Consider the following 13,753-nt stretch of genomic DNA (forward strand, 5'->3'; position numbering starts at 1 on the left):
CCCATGGCTCTCAGCCTGTCATCGTACGGTCTGTTTTCCTGACCTCTGATCATGCATGTGGCTCTTCTCTGGACTCTCTTAAGCTTCTCCACATCCTTCTTGAATTGTGGGGCCCAAAACTGGATGCAGTACTCCAGCTGCGGCCCCACCAAGACCGAGTACAAGGGGAGAATGATGTCCCGGGATTTGCTTGAGAAGCATCTATGGATGCAAGCCAACATTAAGGCAACTTCGTGAGTAGCTCCTTTTTCCTCTATAATGGGGGTGCCCAAACCCTGGCCCATGGGCCAGATCCAGCTCCACTCTGCCATGTCATCCAGCCCTCAGGGCTCCCCATGGGTCTGTGGCGCTTCCACTAGATGGGGCACTTAGGGTGGTGTGAAGTCCAATCTTGAGACCAGGTGAATGCAGCGTGGGGCCTGTTCCTGGTATGTGGAAGTGACATGGGGCCCCAGGGCCCAATTGCAGCCTGCAGACCCACCCCAAGTCATTCATTTTGTCCACAGTGCCAGAATGTTGGCCAGCACTGCCTTATAACAATCTAGACCTGAGAGCCTATAGCACTCTGGTGCATTGTGGGATCGTCTCAAGCCTACATATAAAAGGAAGGAGTCTGAATGATCCAGGAAATACATTACAATGGGCCCACAAAAGTGGTATATTTAGCCCTTGCTCTATTCTTTGGTGTCAGGATGCTTTTTCTATGCCATGGTTCTGGCTTTTTTTCTAATTGCCGCCTTTGGATCTGACTCTTTGCATTAGCAAGGTCATTTTTTGGCTGTCTGTTCGTTATTTTTTTGGTGCGTATTCTGTTTTGATCCCTTGGCACCGTCTCTCCAAACTTCCTGATGGAAAGTTTGAGATCCTGGCTCCAGGTACAGAAAGGGTTAAGGGCTTGTCTTTGTGTGTTCAAAGTGTATTGTGCGTGTACTTTCCATAAAGTAGGTCAGGCAAAGGCTGAGGGATTGTTCCATTCTGGAACAGGGACCCTGGGTACTGTCCTGTATGGAGGCACGAAGAATCAAAATCAGGATAGAAATAAGCTCTGTTCCTCCTGTGTGCGCTGATTGCAGCTCTTAAAGGGGCGCAACAGAATGAAGACTGCCTCCTAGGGCATGAGTGTCAAGTGCAGTCTGTAGAAGGGGCCGTAATGTGTGTCGAGAACCGTTAGTGGGACAGACATGGAGGGTTGGTAGTGACTGAATGCTTAGGCCACGATTTGTCTAAGCCACCCAACAGGTTTGCAAAGCCTGTTTGCATAAGGAGTGAGCGAGAGCTGAACCTTCACGTTCCCTGGGCAGCTTTGAAAATTCCACCCTGGCCGTTCAAGTTACAAACTTGGATGTGACCCAGGTCCCTCTCCCTTTTCCCCACCCCACTGACCTTTGCCTCCCATCACTTTTTGTCTTTTATCTTGGCTTTGGCTGCAGAGCTCTGTCAGCTCAGTCTAGCTCAGTCAGCCTCATCTCCCCCACCACCCCTAGAGCTAGAGACAGGGGGAAGGAGCCGCTTCTCTTCTCCCCATTTCCCAGATCCTGTCTCAGCCCCAGCCCTTCATTTCCTCTTCTAGCTGTTCTCTCTGCCTCCATTCTAGCTCCCTGCTGCCTTGTCATGAGCATGGGAGGAATAGGAGAAAATCAGGCCTCTAATGCAGAGCAAAGAGCTCCTTTCCTCTCCCCTCTGTCCTGAGCAGGTAAGGCAGATGCAGCTCTTTCCTCCTCTGCCTCCTTCCCTGTCTCTTTGGTCCAGACCCTGGGGAGTTGTGGGGAGAAGAGAGGACATCACAGCAGGGTCTTTCTGTTGGATGGTGGTGTGGTGTGACACCCGAGGACGTACCATCTTGGTTCCTTATTTGGCCTTATGTGAGGAAGCTGTGTGAGCTGTGTTCTTCTGCAGAAACATCTTCTGTGGGGGGGAAAAAGCTTTTGGCTTTTTTTATCTGTAAACAGGCTTCGTGTCGTTCACCCCCTTGAGGTGGGCAGTGCTGTCTGTGTTCTTCAAGCCTCTGTTTCAGGCCTTCTGCAGACACAGCGGCCAGCCCGCATCACTGGTTAGAAATGTTTGACAGGAAGGTTCCTGCAAGAACTCCTCTGACATGGAGGCTGCATCACTGCATCTGGCTAGGCAGGAGCTTACCACGTCAGGGGGGTTTGTGCATATACCCCAGCTTGCCTTGTGCTGGTAGGGGATACCAGAACAACAGCCAGACATGATGGACTAGCTCTCAACCCCTGGCCTGCATGCCAGATCCAGCCTGCAGCCCCGTGTCATTTAGCTCTTGGGGCTCCCCATGGATCCAGAAATTTTGGCAGCAGGAGAGTGGTGCCACTGCTCCTCCACCACAAACTTTCCAGACTCCTGGAGAGCCCCTGGCCCTGCCTGTTGGATCTGGCACCCCATCCCAGGGGCAAGGGCAGTGCCAGGCCTCCAGGGACCAATCCTGGTGGGAGGTGGGGCTAGGCTAGGCCCCCAAGGACCAATGCTGGTTTGCAAGGCTGGGAAGTGGCGGGGCTGGGCCAAAGGTGCACAGGGCTCAGTCTGGCCTGTGGACTGGTTGCACCCCACTATTCTGGCCCACAGGGCCAAAAGGTTAAGCACTACTGGACCACCTCCCACCGCCTTTTCAGGTGCCACTGGGCTTGTCTACATGTTCATTGCATAATGAAGTACTAACTAAATGCACAGTAAGTACAGTTGCTACACAGTAGTGCCAATACTGTTATTTTGTAACGCTTACTGTGCATTAGCCTAATAACACTTCTCAGTAACCTATTAGCATGGTTTTTGGCTGCCATGCTACTACTGCACAGTGTTGTTAGGCTAATGCGCTGTAAGCATCTTGTGTAGACGCACCCTCTGAGAAGTTCGTTGCTGCCCTGAAGGAGGTGAATAAGACTTCAAGGGTTTTGTTTGCCTAGCTGTGTGCTTTGGAGAAGAGCTGCTCTTTGCCTTGGCACAAGAGAAGCTCAGGTTGGTTTTCTGCTCCTCAGTCAGGGAGCCCAGTGTGCACTGTTTCCTTCCCCACCCACCTTAGGGGCATCTTGTTTCTCTGCTTTAAGTGTGTTATGCTTTTAGGTAAGCCAGGCCACCATTTGGCATTGAAGAGTTAAATACATCTCCTGCTAGCACCACAGTTGTCATCTCGTGTTGCCTGGGATGGTTGTCTGTTAGCTAATGTGTCAAGTCTGGTGTAGACAGGGGTGCGTATGCTTGAATTGTGCTAAACTACGCTGGCAAGGTTCTTTGGGCAGATGTGATATCTTTTATTAGACTAACTGAGTAGTTGGAAAAAAGTTCCTCCCCTCTCCTCCCCTCCTTTTCTGCCCTTTGTCTTCCTAATTTCTAGCTATTTACTTTTTCACAGACAGTAGATTTCCAAGATAGAAAAGAAGCTACTGTAGAGTCTCCCTTACTCACCTTTGGCTTCCTACCCCCTCGTTTTCCCCTCCGCCTTCCCTGCTCTACCTTTATTTGTTTTCCTAATTTCTACCTATTTACATTCTTACTGACATCCTGTCATACTTTTAGCTTCTTTATGGAGTCTCAGAACAGCAAACTTTCTATGCCTGAAGAAGGGTGATTGAACCCGAAAGCTTGTAAAGAACTTTTTTCCAACTACTCAGTTGGTCTAATAAAAGATATCACATCTACCCAAAGAACCTTCCCTGCCTATGTCCTTATACCAGCACAGCTACAAACAAAAACAAAACTGTGCTGTACACTGAACCATTTAGCAAACATGGTGGGCAAGATAAACGTACAGATCTCAAATGGGGATTCATAATATTAAAAACATACTGACATGCTGTGGTTGTCTTGCATTCTTTGCAACGGAAGAATTGCTCTACTATTTTTCTATAGTCAAAAATTGAGTGAAAACTAGGATATATTCCAAGGGGTGCCTTGAGTCTGAAAAGGTAGAGAACCACTGTTAGCAGCACCAAGTTGTGCCTATGCTAACTGCTGAAATGTGCAAATTAACCCAGGCTTGTTAACATGTGTGAACATCACACGTGTTGTGAACCAGCTTAGAACTGACCTGTATCTTGGTGGGCTCAGGCAGGGTCTCTAACCAGTGTCATGACTGTACCACATAAACTTGAGTTAACATATGAACACTCAACTTGTGTTTCTCCAGGTCGCCCACGGGCTCCCTCCCACTCGTCATGCAGCTCGCGAATGGACAGACGATGCCTGTCCTGCCTGGCCCTCCCGTACAGATGCCTTCTGTTATATCGGTGAGAGTGGTTTCCAGTACAGCAAAAGAGGGGACAGCTTTTTCTCCTGCCAAACATACTTGGGCGCTACCATTTGCAGAATTAAAATCCATCTACCCCTCTGTGAGAGAGAAGCCTGGAGTAGAAGAGGAAGCGGGGGCCAGGGCTGGCAAGGTAGTCCTCACATGGCAGTCATGCCAGAGGGCAGTGAGGCTGGAAAAAAACAAAGCCTTGTCTGGACAGATGGCTCAGGGCTGGGGATGGTAGGATTCCTGATTAGCTAGTCCATTTGGAACAGAGGACCTGAATCGAAACCGTTCGAGCTTGCAAAGAACATGTTGGTCTTTGCAGGCCAGGAAAGCTGCCCTGGCTTCGGCAGTGAGCTAAATGACAATTTGCAGCTAGTGCTGCAGGGTTTGCTTCTGCGTGTGGAGGGCTGCTTTTTTATGGTACAAAATTCACAAACCAGTTATGCTGGGGGCAGCTTGTCTGTCCTTGGATTGGTTCAGTTACTGCCTGTGCAAACAGTGCATGTTGTGTGCCTCCCCACATGCTCACCCCCAAGCCTGAACAGCTGATGGGCCATAAGTTCAACGATTGGTTGTCTCTGGCTCTTGGCATTCTTGAAATCAAACTCAGGTTCCTGTTTCTATAGCATATCTCATGAAAGTGAACTAGATCTTCATTCTCCCACTGTAGGTGAGATAGATAAATATACCTGTTTGCTAGATGAAGTAGCTAGGACTTACCCGCTGTGTTTCAGCAAGTCTGTATAGGCCTGGGCATACAACCTCAGTGTCCTAGTTCTCATATTCCCTCTCCAAACCATCAGCACTTAGATCCTGTTAGATCAAGACTTTCTGGCTGTGAGGGGGTGACGGGGAACCTTTGAAATTACTTGCTGTAATGAATGCTTCACTTCCTGTCTCAGGCTGCTGGTTGGCTTTGCTGTAATGTGAGATGTGACTGCCTGCCTTGCAGTGACTTGTATGTTATGTCATGCCATGTGTTTGACAAACTTTATGGCAGGGCTTTGTCGAGGCATTTGTATGGAACTGCCTTGTGGAGACCCTTCTGGTAGCAGTGACTCTGCTTCCAAAAACACGTTCTCTCTTCTCCACGTGTAGCTTGCTCGGCCACTGTCCATGGTTCCCAACATTCCTGGTATTCCTGGTCCACCCATCAACACCAGCGGCTCCATTTCGCCATCGGGACTTCCAATGCCCTCAGAGGCTAAAATGGTAAGTTGCATAAGAAGGAAAGCTTTGACCTGCACCTGTCAGATCCTTCACTCATTTGCACTCTTCCCCAAAATGGTTGTGGTGGGATCTTTGTGCCCGTCGCCTTATCACCCTGCTAAGAGATTCCAAAAAATTTTGAACCGAAGGCCAGCCTAGAGCAGTGAGCTTAGACTGTTCCCCTCCCCAGAATCCTTTGCAACAATTGGAGTATCAGTGTGAGTATCGAGAGCAGGTGTTATGAATATGCAAAGGAATAGTAGGTTGCTATTCACTGCCAAGCTGTTCAGCAGTGCAGGTCTGGCATATGGACCATACATCCTGTTGTCGAGACAAAGATTCCCAACCTCCATCCTAAATATGGGACACATTATAAAGCGCTAGATTTCATTTCCAGCGTAACAGATGGGGTGGAGGTGGGCACAAGAAGGGGAAAGCCAAGAGAGGAGATGCTGTGCTCTGTCAGTTGGGCTAGGAGGCCTGGTAATAGTGTTCAGCAGTAAGCTCTTCTAATTATAAGCTTATGAAGGAGTCTCCTCCTTCCCTGGTCTTACCAGAGTAGATCCTCTTGAATGCAAGGAGCACACAGGAAAAGGCAGAAAGAGTCGAGCTGTGTGCAGGCAGATCTTCCACAGTATTGTGAGGATGCTGCTGTCCAGTGCTAGAGTGACTTGGAGCTCATAGCAGCCTTGACTAGCATTTCATACTAGTTAGGCTAGAACCCATGGTGGGCTAAGTGGTCTGTTAACAGCCATAACCTGACTCATTTCATGTTGGAGGGAAGTGGTCATATTTCAGCCCATAGTCTTTCTGCAGAGCCTGCCATTTGAGCAGCTGATTAGTACCAGCCACTGTAGCAGTTTTGTGGTGTGGACACCACAGGCCTGGAGTGAAGACTTCTCTCTAAGTTTACAGAAGCCAGATAGTAACAAGTTTCAGCTGGATTTGAATCAAGCCCTTAGACTGCGAGGAACATGTCCTCTTCAGGCCCACCTGCCTCCAGTGACTGGAGAAGGCTGATTTAAAAGCATTACCTGTGCAGAATGCAGGGGACTGAACCCAGTTGACTCTCCTCTTTTCTTCTTTCACAGAGGCTGAAGGCCAGCCTGACGCACCAGGCTTCTTCCTCGTTGAATGGAAGCAGCATGGTGGTGGGATCGGCAAGCACAATGGTGACCTCCCGCCCAGAGCAGAGTCAGATCCTTGTGCAGCACCCCGATGCTCCTTCTCCAGCCCAGCCCCAGGTCAGTGGTGGAGGAATGAGGACAGTTGTAGGATGGGTTGTCTCTTGGGGAAGGAGAGGAACAAGCGCTTGAGCTCTGCTTAGACCTCTGTGCTTCTCACCAGGGCTGGATTCTCTTGTTAGCCCAGTCAGACAATGCAGCTTTAAAAATGTAGGTACCAGGCACATTTCCTTGACAAGGTCTGGAGCATGGAAAGAGTGTTTTTAGCTATCTTTTCCCTGTTCAATTACGAGGGTTAAACACTCCCTTCTCAGGCAATCAACTCCACTTGCTCCTGCCAGCTAACCAAATGCCAGCCTTCCATCAGAAGCACCACCTGCTCCGTCAGTTAGACAGCCTTCCAAAAGTTTAATATCCATATGCTGCCTGACAGTGAGTAGCGAAGTGTAACTGTGCTTCCAGACTGTGGCCGTGTAATTATAGAGCCTGGGCAGCAAAGCCGACAACGCAGAGTCTGTGGGACAATTTGCCCTTGTTAGTTTTGCCTTTGTTCCCTCAGAACAAAACAGGAAACTGCAGTGCTAGAAAATGCTGCTTAGGTAGGTGCCTCTGCAGGCTTCCGGGCAAGTCAATCCAAATTAACATAGGAAGCGGATCACTTAAACTGTTGTGTTTCAGTCCTCTCTTGACCATTCTTAATCAGAACTGACACAACAGTAATTTGGTTCAGTTTTGGAAGTGAATTAAAGTCACTTTAATTGTAAATGAGTTGCCCGCGTGCGGTTTTAATGCAGTTTTAGCTAAGCACTTTGGATTCACACCTTTAGTTAGTTCATGGGGCCTCCCCTGTGGTCATACCCTGAATTTTTAATGTGTTTGGAGAGCGCAGCTGAAGACCAATCGTGTCCTAAAGGCTCACAAGGGGAGATGCACAGTAGCCTATAGAGATTCCTGTTGGGAAAGATAGCTGTGGGTAGCCAAGCTGCCTTTCTGCACTGCAGCCTAGGTAGATTCTAAGAGGATCATGCACAAAAGTGTGGTATTGGCTGCTTTACTCTTTGAGGGCAGATGCTAGGGGGTGAATTCTAGTGCACTGGGATTTAGCCTGCAGTGAGTGGATTCAATCCACTGTAAGAAATACCAGCTACTCCCTTCCTTTCACCCAGTGCAATGGCAACCTCCATCCAAGTGATGTGTCTGTTATAAATATTTAAGTTATCATCATGCCAAGATTGGGCCCTGAACCAAGACCACCTTGTGCATTTAACATGCATTGATTGTTCTGTGACAACTCTCTGCCCTGGAACAAAGATGGCAATCGGAACAGGGTCCATACCTGTGAATCAGGAAAGCTGAGTGTCAAACTCCCTTCCTCCTTGGACAAGACGCTTGCTTTCTCAGCTTCATTTTTCTCCTCTAGTTAAGGCTTGACAAACCTATTTAACACCAACTCATTGGTGTCTGAAATGCCTGAAGTTGTCTAGAAAATCCAAATGGTGTTTAGCTTCAGAATCTACACCTGAGAGTGCCTGTGCTCTGCATATATCCAGCAATTGGAATTTACTCTTTTTACAGGCTTCTGGCTTTGGTAAACCAATGTGACCAACTGCTCGATTTCATTGCGTGTAGGTGGACTGTTGCTTCCCCTGTCTCTCACCCCAGGTCTCCCCTGCTCAGCCCACCCCCAGCACTGGGGGCCGGCGGAGACGCACATTGGACGAGGACCCAGATGAGCGCAGACAACGTTTCCTAGAGCGGAACCGTGCTGCGGCTTCCCGTTGCCGTCAGAAACGCAAACTGTGGGTATCTTCCCTAGAGAAGAAAGCAGAGGAGCTCACAACACAGAACATCCAGCTGAGCGTGAGTATGTAAACGGGGAGCCTGGCAAGCCTCCAGGCCAGCCTGACTGCACCACAAGCTCCAGGATGCCTTTTCAAGAGGGGACCAGAGGCCTTGCACACTTAAGCATTGTTCCTTGAAAAACCAGAGTCTGGCTGGAAGAATTGTAGGGTGTTTCTGTAGCCTGTTTAATTTTTCTGTGTTTGATTCATAAGGACTTTTATGGATTTTTCTGGCAATGGAATAATACTTATAAAAGAACAAGTCCTGAATAAGCCAAAGATATCAGAAAAGAGGTGTTATTCCAGTGTATCACACTTCCACCCCCTCACTCTCACACAGTAAATAACAGCCCCTTGCCCACCATTAATGTCTGGGTCTTGTCCTGAATGAGGTATAAGATAAAGGAGAACTGGGTATTGCTGTTTCTTATTTCCCTCCCTTTGCATGGAAAACCCTGCCAAGGCTGCTCCCTAGAGCAATCAGTAGCTCCATCCTACATCTTAAATGTAAATTCAAGAACAGCATCAAGGCCCTGGGGAGCAGCTGTGTTTGCAGCCTTGAAAACTCTCCCAGCCTGAAGGAGAACTTTCAGCTGGTATTGAGTCAGTATAACCAGCCCCTGCTGTATCGCCTTTTATCTGGGCCTGACACCACAGGTGAGCAAGGAAGAGGGGCAGCTATGGCTTGTGGCAGTGCAGAGTCCCCCTCTTCTGCTGTGCCCACCAGAAGAATGACACATCGAAGACTACAGACCAATGAGAATATTTCCACTCCTGTAACAATTAGTCCACTTGTTAATATCCTTAACGGAATAGCTAAGCTTTGAAAGGGTCATGAAGATTGAACTTATGTCTACTCTGGGCATTCTCTCTTGTTGGGTTTCAGTAATTTCTGCAGTGTTTTTTTTTAAAAATCCAGTGTATGGTTGGTTTTTTATTCTCTTTAGGTGATAATTATAGCTAATTTGAAAGCTCAGATGACTGCGTTTTCTGGATAGGGGAATCTGTTTTAAGCATTTCTCAAACTTCACTCAAAGCCATCGCCCTTCCCCCCTTCCTCCTTAAAATAGTTAAGGGCAAAAATTCAGTTAATGGCAGTATTGACTTTGGAAGATTTTGAAAATAGAAGCATTTTTCTCTTCGAGTCGAGAGAAGATAATGTAGATATGAAGTGGAGTTGAGATGGACGGGTAAAGTGAGTTCTGAAAGGAGAACGGCACAGTGGTTATGGAGGTGGCTTAAGGGACCAGAGTTTAGTTCCTTGTCTTCTGTCAGACTTCCCACGTGGCCATGGCCACGCTATCTAAATCTCTCAGTTCCCTGTCTACAAAGTGGAGGTGATTTATGAAGTCCCACGGATGACTAAAGGTCCAACTAGTCTCTAGTCATATACATAACCAACTACTTCACATGTGTAAGACTGGATGCAGTATTCTGCACAGCTTAGCACAAGTCATGTTGTTAATGTAGCCCTTGACTGGGTAAGGATTGGACACCCCAGACATGGTTTTCCCGACTGCTCACAGCTAGATGCATCCTGGATGGCGTTCTGGAGAGAATGTCCTCTGATGTACTTGATAGGCGTCAACTGACTTTTACCTCTCCATCAGGATGTGGGCATGAAGTCTACTCTGTCCAAGTTTGGATGATACTAAGTTGTGGGGGGAAGTGAACACTTCGGAGGGTAAGGAACGATTGTAGGCAGACCTAGACAGGTGGGATAAGTGGGTAGTACACAATAGGATGCAGTACAACAAGGACAAATGCACCTAGAGCCTAAAAATATCCAGCATACCTACTGACTGGGGAATGACCCTCTCAGCATCACAGAAGTCCTAGTGGACTCCAAGATGAACATGAGTCATCAGTGTGACAAAATCATCAGCAAAGCTAACCACATGTTATCGTGCATCAGCAGATGCATGACAAATAGATCCAAAGAGTTGATACTTCCCCTCTATGTGGCATTGGTCAGACCGCAATTGGAGTACTGCATCCAGTTCTGGGCGCTGTACTTTAAGAAGGATGTGGATAACCTCGAGAGGGTCCAGAGGAGAGCCACTCGTATGGTATGGGGTTTACAGGCCAAGCCTTATGAGGAGAAACTAAGAGACTTGGACCTCTTCAGCCTCTGCAAGAGAAGGCTGAGAGGTGATCTTGTGGCAGCTTACAAATTCATTCAGGGGGGCGCAGCAAGGAACCAGAGATGCTCTGTTCACCAGGGCGCCTCTTGAGGTAACAAGGAGCAATGGTCACAGACTGCCAGGGAGCAGATTTAAGCTAGACATCAGGAAAAACTTCTTCACAGTAAGGGTGGCCAAAACTTGGAGTGGGCTTCCAAGGGAGGTGGTGCTCTCCCCTACCTTGGGGGTCTTTAAGGGAAGGCTGGTTAGGCATCTAGCTGGAGTCATCTCACCCCAGCACTTTTTCCTGCCCAGGGCAGGGGGTCAGACTTGATGATCTGTTGAGATCACTTCCGACCTTGGCATCTGTGAATCTGAATCAGGCTCAGAGTAGTACCTTCTGTTCTACTGTTCTCTGCTTGGTGGCAGGTATGGCAGTATGCACACACTTGCATCTAGAACCAGGAGGAAGACCTTTGTCTTCTAACCGGCAGCTCCCCAGCACCTGCCTATGAAGGTGTAGTTTGTGGCAGTCCAGATCTTGGTAGTGATGTGCTGCGAGCTGTAAATTCATATCTTGCTGTTGCTGAGGGTTGCTGTTATGAACCCACGTAACCCATAGAAATGTGTCCTTCTCTTCAGAATGAAGTTACACTACTGAGGAACGAAGTTGCTCAACTTAAACAGCTGCTGTTGGCTCACAAGGACTGCCCAGTCACTGCACTACAGAAGAAAACACAGGGGTATCTGGGTGAGTGGAGACTTTCACTGTGGCTGGGCCCTTTTTTTGGGTGGTTCTAAATAAAAGATTTGTGTAGCCTTAGTGTTGATGAAGGGTATGAGATGCAGAGCCATGTGGCCAGGTGTCTTCCCTTCACCACATGGACCATGACAGTGGAGGTATCTCGCAGTGTGATGTATTCTGGTCTCAGAGAGATCCACTTGGAAGTGGGAAGAGGGGAGTTGGAGTGGGGTGTCCTCGGTTTTTCTGCTGACCCGGCCAACAAAGAGGCCAATTAGTGCTAATTTCCATAGCAGTTTTACTGATGGGGGGGCTTAATGTCCACAAGAAACTAGACTTGAAATAGGTACCAGATAGCCGGATGGTTGATTTCTGGTACTTCGGACCTGGCAGTGCAGACCAGCTGATCAAACCCTGCAATATCCATGCCTAGACAGAACCGAAGAAGTTTCTTTCCTTGGTATCTCTGTGCAGGATGAAGTGTTCTGTGTACACACAGAGCACAGACTCTTGTCTCTCCCCTGAGTCTGGCTCTGTTCCTCCACCCTCTCCCAGGCTGCCTGCCAAAACACTAGGTTTTCTCTTTGCCTGCTCAGTGCAGAGTTCGCTGGCAGTCAAAGTCCAGACTACATACATGACATCACAAGGCTTCATATCAGCGTTCCTTGCAATTCGCATCCAATTACCTTCCTTTTACAAGCAAGATTTTTTTTCTTACTAGTATTAAACTTCCTCCTTCACTGTAATCAACTTGGGATCTGAAAAACCCTAGTCTCAGTTCTCTGCCCATTAAGTCAGCCCTGGCAATAAAGATTCTGTGCTTGGGAATTTGTCTGACGGCCTTTGGATGGTGCTCAAGGCAGAATGGGCCTTGGCTGTCTATCCATCAGCAAGCAGCGTCTGCTTTTACAGAGCTAACGTGAGCTAGAGACTTGTTTGGATGGAGAAAATAAGATGGAAGGTGCACCGAGCATATAGGAGAAGTAAGAAGGAGCCATTTTTCCACAGCCACGTGTCTGACAGCCACCCCATTTTGAGTCTCCAAAGCACTCTGCTCCTATGAACATGTGCCTTCCAGGGCCTGGCATAGCCAGTTTATTTTCACTCGTTACAGTGACTCATAGCTTGAGTTATGTGGTCATGAAAATCCTCCCTATCCCTCAGGCCTTGCAGACAGGTGTTGTCTCTGTGTATAATGCAGAGAGGCAACATGATTTTTCCTGTTAACTTCCAAAGTTTACAGTTCCTATTATTATTCCTCACAGTCAGTCTGCTCCAATAATAGGAATTCATCGCACATCTGAATAATAAAAATGATATTCACACCTCCCTCCCCTCCCCCCTCCTCCCTGGCTGCTTTTTTATTATTGAGATTTGTGACTAAGCAGGTCCTTAAACAAAAATGCCAGATTCCCTCACCGGAATTACAGCTGCCTTATGTACAGTTGGGTTGTTTTATTTGTAATACCTTGTAAATCTCCTTTTTGGGATGCCAAACTATTACATGGCTCAGCTCGACCCTACCTCCCACCCCCAAGCCACTTTTAAAATCTGCTGTGCTAGTTGCATCTTTCAGTATGCAAAGTCCTAGCCAATGCCTCACTGATGAGAGGTAAAAGTTATTTGGGGAAGGGGGGGAACAGAGCAGTATGAAAGTGCCCAGAGGAAATCTGAACCCTAAAATACCCTCAGCAGTGCACAATGAGACTATAAATTCTTCCCTGATTTTTCTGGTGACAGCAGGCTATATAGCCTTTGGTGTGTAAAAAGTATCCACCTCAGGCTGTTACACAATGCTTCAGAGAAAGGTGACCCTATCTTTGCTGTAATCCATCTTGCCCAGCTGTGCAGGAGAGAGTTTCTGTGTCCTTGGTAGATAATGAGCTTCTGCCCCCAAAGAATTCAGTTTGATCACCCTGTCTTTATTGTGTGTCTGGATTCCCACCTGCAAACAGACCCCTGCACATGAGCTGAACCTGAAGTTGAGAACACCTTGTGTGTGGTTTTTGAGGGGGGCGGCATAATTAGACTGTAGAAAAAGCTTGCTAGCTTTGTTTGCTTCCCATCCCATCCTCCATCATAGCTTCGGCAGGAGGAGACAGGCACAGAACAAGCAAGCAGTTCATAATGCACGCTAATTGATTTTAACGTTCCAGAAAACAATAAGGAGCAAAAGGGGTGATTTGTACAGAAACACAGGGAAGCCGCTAGCTGGTGTTTGCAACAGGGTTTCCATTAGGTACTTTGCTGTGCATTTGTCTGGCGGATGGCAAGGACTCCAGAAGAATCGTTCGGGCTCTGGGCTGAGTGGCTTTGAAACCACACACGATGCCAGGAAGCAACACGTAGGAAAGTGCATTTATTCTACTGAGGGAAGAGATTTAGTGTAGAAACAGTTCAGCAAGCCC

The 13,753-nt window shown here is 47.9% G+C and overlaps 1 protein-coding gene across 1 annotated transcript in view; it reads left to right on the plus strand.

The window, feature by feature from the left end:
* The window catches only part of ATF7 (activating transcription factor 7), a 60,693-nt gene that overhangs the window by 36,667 nt on the left and 10,273 nt on the right, over nt 1–13,753 (plus strand). The window contains exons 6-10 of the mRNA XM_019554743.1: nt 4,139–4,238; nt 5,345–5,458; nt 6,547–6,699; nt 8,302–8,499; nt 11,246–11,354. Coding sequence (XP_019410288.1) covers nt 4,139–4,238; nt 5,345–5,458; nt 6,547–6,699; nt 8,302–8,499; nt 11,246–11,354 — 674 coding nt within the window. The remainder of the gene's footprint in view (nt 1–4,138; nt 4,239–5,344; nt 5,459–6,546; nt 6,700–8,301; nt 8,500–11,245; nt 11,355–13,753) is intronic.

Source organism: Crocodylus porosus, unplaced genomic scaffold, assembly GCF_001723895.1.
Source record: "Crocodylus porosus isolate Cpor-Errol unplaced genomic scaffold, CroPor_comp1, whole genome shotgun sequence".
In the NCBI taxonomy this organism is placed as follows: Eukaryota; Metazoa; Chordata; order Crocodylia; family Crocodylidae; genus Crocodylus; species Crocodylus porosus.